The sequence below is a fragment of the Calidris pugnax genome, unplaced genomic scaffold, assembly GCF_001431845.1.
Source record: "Calidris pugnax isolate Ruff unplaced genomic scaffold, ASM143184v1 scaffold320, whole genome shotgun sequence".
Classification (NCBI taxonomy): Eukaryota; Metazoa; Chordata; class Aves; order Charadriiformes; family Scolopacidae; genus Calidris; species Calidris pugnax.
Window position 1 is genome coordinate 484102 of NW_015091056.1, and position 7522 is coordinate 491623.

Here is a 7522-nt window from a genome sequence, read left to right on the forward strand (position 1 = left end):
GGGGAGGGGAGGGGGGAGATGGCGGCCGCGGCAGGGACGGCGATAAGGGGCCGGCCGGATTAAGCTCATGGAGTCCAACCATCGCCCCAACGCCGTCAAACCGGCACCGAACCGTGTCCCTCAGCACCGCGCCCGCCGGCTCGTAAATCCCTCCGGGGGAGGGATCCCCCCGGGCAGCCCATTCCAAGGCTTCACAGCCCTTTCCGTGCAGAATTTTTCCCCAATTTCCATCCTAACCCTCCCCTGGCACAACTTGGGGCCATCTCCTCTTGTCCATCGCCTGTTCCTTGGGAGCAGAGGCCGATCCCCCCTGGCTACCCCCTCCTCTCAGCGGCAGAGGCCGCAGGCCATGGCGGGAGGCTGCAGACATCACCCTGCTCCACAGAACTCTGACATGAACCCCAATTACTTTAATTAGCACAGGCCAGGCAGGGCCGCGTGCCTTCTCGGATTCACCCCTCATGGGGACAGGCTCCTCCGGGCAGGTAAAATGCCAAAGGCCCTTGATGTGTGGCAGCAAAGCTCCAGCCACACACTCGGCGTTACCGATGCCCCCCAGCAGCAGTGAGAACGCTGCTCCGCTCACCCCGGGTTTGCACTAAAAAAGGGAGAAACCAGGAACAAAATGAACACGTTCTGAGCTTATTTGAATCACCTCCTTCCAGAGCCGACAGAGGGTATGTCTAACTGGTAGCTAGCTGCAAGTTCTAAAAATGCTTTCTTAATAATTTGCATTTCAAACCGTTTGCACTTCACTAGAGGAGAGCTGCAGAATCCCTGACCACAGAATTTCAATGTTTTATGTTCTTCGTGCAGCCCAAATGGCACAACTTATCTGTCCCACAGACGAGAGGCTGCAGTGTTTAATGAGGTAATGAGCTGCAGAATTTAGACTGAGGTTTTTCAGAGATGCCTTTCTTTCAGAGCAAGCGAGCTGTGCCTGCAGGAAAGCACATGCTCCCACCTTACTGTCAGTCCACAATTCAACACTCTCCAGAAACAAAAACCTTTCTCCCAGCCCCACTAAAGAACATGCTTCACATTGCAAGAACAGGCTTTTGCTTTCTGAGAAAAATTACTATTGACTATAATTTTCCTTTGACATTAAAAAAATTCTTACAGACATTTCACCCGAAGCAGGTTCGCAGATGGCATTCTTGTTCCCTTTCATGCCTACTTTGTTTTTTCTTAATACCACCTCTGTGTACCATAAAACCGAGAAAAGCCAAGAACCGAGTACTCTGAAAACATTGTGGGCCCTGTCTTGCCTGGAGAGACAGAAAAACCCACGAAGACTTTAGCAATGTAAGCAGGGTGCACACACAAATGATGTACAGGGAGCTTTGACTTCTGGGAACGGGGTGGTCAGAAAAGAGGAGGGAATGATGTCCCTCACTGCAGCAGGAGCTGCCAGCTCAGCCCTTTAACCACTGCTGGTGTTCCTCAGCACTCTGTGTGAACTCAGACCACAGCTGCTTCAGGAGATCACAGAGTCACAGAATTGCCACCTCGGAAGGGACCTTTCAGATCATCAAGTCCAACCATCAACCCAACACTGACAAATGTAAAACCTCACACAGAAACCCAACCAGAAGCTCCACCTCCTTTGCCAGGTTTCTAAAATACAACAGAGCTGGATGGCGCTTCTGAAGGGTGGGCACAGGCATCCCTCAGTATAACCTGTAACTTAAGCTGCATCCTTTTGTCTTTAAGGTGTACTAAAATCTGTGAAGAGAAAACCCCTGTAACAAGTTTCTGAATGCATAAATTCCTTTATTGAAAATATTGTGATAGCACTGCATTACATATATTCAATAGTCATAGTCTCAAGGGTCACAGGATTTCGCTCGAACAACACTGTTTTGAATACAGCCCACAGCGTTTGGGTATGCTCCGACACGGACAGGACGACGGGGGAAGTTGCAGGTAGCAAGAGTGAAATGGATGGAAAATGTCGAACTTGGTGGGTTTGGGTTTTTTTTAAGTGTTCTGCCACCATCTGAAAGAGCAAACGTTATTAGACATTCCTGGTATTTTCCAAGCGTTATGCCGTTAGACACTCCCAAAATGTTTTCCAGCCCCGCCAATAAGGTGTTTATTTGGGGCACAGCTGCCCCACAGCACGAGGGGCTCGCTCTCCTTCTCAGCGCCGGGGCCAGCAGCGCTTCCAAAGGAAAATCACTTGGCTGCTTGCTTTGTTTTCTTTTTAAATCGACTCAAAAAGGGAAGAGCAGTAGCTGAATGGAGCTGTAGCGCTCAGTTAATAGCATTCCCAAATTCAGGTGCAGTGTTTAACGCGGGCAGCCCAGCACTGGTTGTGAAACCCCCCTCTCCCAGCAGCAGGGCACACTGGGGTCCCAGGGCAGGGGGTCTCCCCACCCTGGCGGGGTCTGGACCAGGGAAACAAGCCCACGGCTCCCGGCCAGAGCAGGGTTCTTTGGCAAACAGCGGAGGTGCCGGTCCCCTGCCACGCTCTCCCTGCTCACCAACACTCCTCGTGCAACGTGCAGGCTTTCAGTGTCGAGGGGAGAGGGGGAAAGGTATCTGGGTATTTCATGAAGAACAAAGAAGAATATTGAGTTGCCTGTCAAATCTTAAGCCAGCCTGTTGCTTCAAGTCTTTTTCAGGAAGGAAATCACATGTATAATTACCCAGAAAACAAGTATTACACTAACATGACCTGGCCTGTTGGGGAAACCGCCACCTTCTCCAATCTCAGGTGTGTTTTCTCCTTAACGAGGCGGTTATCCTCCTGTTTGCAGAGAGGTGCTCACAGAAGCACAGCGGGTGGCTCATTGATACAGAAAACCCGGCCTCCCTGGGAAATGCCCCAAGTGAACAGTCGGACACCCCCGGGCAGGGCTGAGCCCCCCGTCCCCATGGTGAGGCTGTGGGGTCCCGACAGCACCAGGCTGGGCACAGGCTGCCAAAGCCATCGCCTGGGAAGAGGGACGCGGCAGCAGAGCTAACGAGAAGCACCATCCACCTTCTCCCTCGTCTCAGGAAAACAACCCAAACAGGATTATGCACTCAAATGTTTCTGCCACAAAACAAACCCTCTAATTCGGGTAAAATGAAAACCTCATTTACAAAATAAAAAAATATAAAAATTAACTTCAGAAATCAAATAAATTGCTTCAGAATGAATGCCAATGCATAAGAAACCTACCTGAATGGTAATTATTTCTCAAACTGAGATTTGAAACATTAAAAGAAAACAAACTCATAGCTAATACATTGACAAAAAAAGATTGCTATACAATGATAATAAATAAAAAGATTTAAAAAAACATGTTCCCTTAAGTGCTGTGTACACCTATTTGTGATTCTTTTCCATGGCAAACAATATGCTGTAGGTTTTGGTAATGTAACCTTTTATTTTTGGTTAGCATTTGTAGGCTGAACATAAATACACATGGAATGTACGAGACAGTGATAGTTCTCCCACAGGGTCTTTTTCACAGTTACAGCCAAGTTTTGAGCTCACACACCATCAGCGTTCCCAGCAGCGTGGGCCCTCGGTGGGGAGGAAGGACAGACGCTCAGTCCCACCTCCCGCCGTCCCGCCTCCTGCGGCCCCTGGACCCGGCGCGGGTCTCCTGGGGGTGGGTACTGGGTTTGGCGCAGTCATGCTCTGGTACAAACTGGAGGGAAAAGCGTGTGACGTCGTGAGGCCGCCGGCACCGTCGCCTTGGCTTTTACGTGCCCCGTGGGTCCAGTCCCTACGACAGGCAGCGTTTCACTCAAATGTCCACACTTCCACGTCCTGTATTATGAAGTCTTCTTGCTTAGAGAGGATGTCGTTGTTGAAGGTGCTGCAGGAGTTGCTGCGCCCGTGATACAGATCTGCATCCAGCCACAGCCCAAACCGGCCGCTGGGAAGGGAACACACAGCAGCCTCCAGGTTAGATCTCACACTGCAAATACCAGAACCTGCTGGTACCACCAGCAGAGGTGACACCGCTCCATTCTGGCTCAGGAGGAGGAGGAGGGGTGCCTACACCCCCTTCCCCTCAATGCAAACCATGCCTACACACGCCGTGGAGCAGCCCACAGTCGGCTGGAGTCAAGCAGCTCAGCCCTTGATCTCACACCCACTGACCGGGGAAATTTAGGAGCTGACAGGCACCGCCTGTATCCTCGCTCTGTGCAGCTACAGAATAATGACCATTTCATAAGGACCACGTGAGAAACCTCAGCAGCTGATGGCAAAACTACCCTTAGAGAGTATCTTCCAGGGGCAAATCTATTCAGCAATGAGGCATGCATCTACCCAAATCATCTGACTCTTTTCTCATCTCAAAAACCCCAAATATTTACTTGCCCAACATCATTCACTCTCTGTAAGCAGTGGGAAGTGCTGGGTCTGTAACAGAAATCAGATTACTGTGCTATCTGCACTAAACAGTTTGCTAAAAGTTCAGCCATTTTACTGATTCCCTTTTCCTGAAACTACGTTGTCCCCATTCTCATTAAAATACAAGTCACCCCAGAATGGAAACCCAGACATTCACTCACCCTCCTCCTCCCAGCTCCAGAGAGCTGGTGTCTCCATTGATGAAGTAGGTGTTCTCGCCACTCCATTTGAACACCTGGGGGGAACCAGATACATTTGGACTGTGAGGATTCCTGCACTCGAAAACTACTGGGACTGACTCTTAGCAGGTGCTTTTTGCTGTGGTCATATTTTATTTCATTTTTTTCTTGAAGGGGGAGAAGAAGGAGGAAATAGGCAGAAAGCAGAGGAACAATATACAATTTAAACTATAAACAAGGCATCCTAATCCTTTTGAAATTCTGCTTGTACCTCTGAATCAACAGGTGCTCTGTTAAAGGCACAATGTGTGCAATACTGAAACACGCAGCAGCCATGGGCATTAGGGGGTCTTCTCACCCCTCCCTGCGCCCCCTCAGCCCACTGAAACCCTCTCCCCACCCTCACAGACTGCTCTCGGCATTTGGATAATTACAGCCCCTGCTGATTAACGCACTGCATTGGAGCAGTAAGTGATTAACTGCATTCACCAACAGGCAGCACATCTTCTGCACCCAAATACGCTGTCCATAAACATTTCATCGATGTTTCAGAAGTGGCATCCAAAAATCTTATTTAAGAAAGTGAGCACCCGCTTACCTTGAAATGTGGACAGAAGGTGTAGAGGAATGTCTCGCCAGTGCCATAGTAATGGTCGCTAAACCTGAAGGGATGTGTCGCGTACGCTCCAAAGATCTGCCAGAATAACACGATTAAACCACTTTAATTCAAGAGAAAAAACCCCAAACATTTCAAGATGCTTTCTAAAGAACAGCTGAGCTGGTGTTTCATGTTCAAAGAACCAACCCGTGAGGTGCACCAGAGGGGCAAGTGCTCCTGCAAACCCTCTGTGTCCTGCAGGCTGGAGCCGGAGGACAAGGGGCAGCACGGGACCTCTACAGAAACCTGTCTGGGGCACTCTCAGCCCAGAACTCGGGGAAGATACTGCCCTGGGCACTATTAAAGGAGCATTCATGGCAATTAGGAAGCTTGGGAGGGGCATTTCCATTAGTGCTGATGTACTTTCCTGCCTTTACATTTACTTTAAGCAGTAGAAGATATAAAAGAAACCCCCAGTGTCTCATTTCGGTGTGACATCACTTCACGGTATGACTAGCCCTTCGTAGTCATCCCTTTTGGTAAAGCTGTCCCTTCAGTCCACCCCCGCAGGACAAGTGCTCCTCACCTGGTTGTCCATGTCCTTGATGACCAGGAGAACGGGGCTGTCGAGAGCCGCTGATTTTCGGTAGAGAGTCTTGAGGCTGGTGCCGTGCTCCAGGGTGCTGTACGCCAGCCGCCACGGGTAGCCCTGCACTCGGGCGGGCAAGCGCCGGGCCAGCTGGGCAACCAACAGAGAGAAATGGTCACACACACGGCAGGTGGGCCAGGGCTGCTGCCCTGACTGTCCCCTTGCTGCAGGGGCTACACAGCCACAAAATGCCAGCAGCTCAGCACCACGGGGCTGCACTGAGCTGCAAACACAAAAGCGGGGTTCCCAGGTGGGGCAGCACCAACAGGGCCTGGCACGGGGACACCCCATCACACCAAGCTCTGCCCAAGCTCCGAGGAGGAGCTGGTGGTGCCTGCAGAAGGCAGTGTGTCCCCGGCAGAGCCAGCGCCAGGGCTGGGGGGGAGCGGGGGCTCTCCTGGCCGTACCTGCTCGATGTGCATGTTCTCCAGCAGAGCGCTGTGATGCTTTAAGACAGGCAGAGAATCGTCATCCTCCTCTTCGTAGTAACTGCAAACGCTCTTCCGCCGTTTTGCTTCTTCCACAGTGATGATCTGAGGCAGGAGAACAAGCGTCCAACCTGAACCACAGCTCCCAGGCTGGCAGCCCCTGCTGCAGCAGATGGATTTAGGACACCCTCTCCCCAGTCGTGACCCTGCGTGGAGCCAACCCACCACAGGGACGGCTGGGTTGAGCCCAGGCAGCCGCGACCGGAGGAGAACATCTCAGCTGGGAGATGTCTTGAGGCAGCACAACCAGGATCTCCTCACACCCTGGTGACCTCCCACAGCCTGCAGTTCTTTGGGGTTCATGGACACGGGGCACCCATGACACCCCAAGGCTGGCCTCGGTGTACCCAGCCCTGGGTCAGAGGCCGATGTGCCCCTCATCCCGAGGCGCAGTGCCCACGCCGGAGCTGGGGGTCCTATGGGAGGTGAGGGGCACAGGCACTGCGGGGTCTCCCTCAGCGCAGTGATTAATTCTTTTCTCTGGTGTTAATGCACGAGAATATGAAAAAGTTTAAAATTTCGCTTCTCCTTTTTAATCAAACAGCAGCTTTTCCCTGGTTTTCTTTACTGACAGACAGGCTTTTGTGGACACAAACTGAAACAAGTGAATGCAGCCAAGACATAAACATGTAAATCAGCTCAAACAGGGAGTTCCAAGTTCTGTCTTGCACTAAGTAAGGTTTTGAGCATCATCAAGTTAACGTAAGTTCTTGAAAATACTCATTCTAAGAGACAAGATCTTTAAAGAATACATTCTTAGTTGAAAATGATCAAACAGCTCTTTGGAAACTTCTAGATATTCCTTCGCTTAAGGCTCTATAAAGAGAGCACATGGTAATATTTTAAAAGGTGAGTCCAACTTTTTTTTTTTAAAAAAAAAAAAAGTACTTCTAACATCAGGTTTGAATTTAAATACTGACAGAATGAAGCACAGACTTCTCTTCAGCAGGTACAGGTGAGCCACACCACCTCCTCCCGGAGAGCTGGAAGCTAAAAGGAGACTCAACCCCACGCACCCGACGTCTGTCCATGAAAGGACCCCCCAGCCCACGGGGTGCTGCGAGGGACAGGGGACAGACCCTGGCCCCATGAACAGGGCTTTGGCCGGGCTCGGTGCCACCACAGCAAGGAGAAAGCTGCGTGCGGAGCCCAGGGAGGGGGCTGGTGGCCACGGGAAGGGGAAGCCAGGAGGCCCAGCGACAAAGCAGCCAGGAAACCCTGAACCGCCCTCCCTCCCCAGCGCGTCCCCAC

General features: G+C 51.2%; 2 protein-coding genes across 2 annotated transcripts in view; both read right to left on the reverse strand.

Moving 5' to 3' along the window:
- Positions 1–1171, reverse strand: part of HINT3 (histidine triad nucleotide binding protein 3) — an 8157-nt gene extending 6986 nt beyond the window's left edge. The window contains exons 1-2 of the mRNA XM_014956636.1: positions 1121–1171; positions 537–598 (exon numbers count right to left, since the gene is read on the reverse strand). Of these exons, the coding sequence (XP_014812122.1) occupies positions 537–598; positions 1121–1171 (113 nt within the window). The remainder of the gene's footprint in view (positions 1–536; positions 599–1120) is intronic.
- A 581-nt stretch (positions 1172–1752) lies between these two features.
- Positions 1753–7522, reverse strand: part of LOC106896553 (nuclear receptor coactivator 7-like) — a 9706-nt gene continuing 3936 nt past the window's right edge. Inside the window, exons 3-7 of the mRNA XM_014956637.1 lie at positions 6191–6417; positions 5721–5873; positions 5135–5230; positions 4519–4592; positions 1753–3875 (exon numbers count right to left, since the gene is read on the reverse strand). Coding sequence (XP_014812123.1) covers positions 3740–3875; positions 4519–4592; positions 5135–5230; positions 5721–5873; positions 6191–6417 — 686 coding nt within the window. The 3' untranslated portion in view covers positions 1753–3739. The remainder of the gene's footprint in view (positions 3876–4518; positions 4593–5134; positions 5231–5720; positions 5874–6190; positions 6418–7522) is intronic.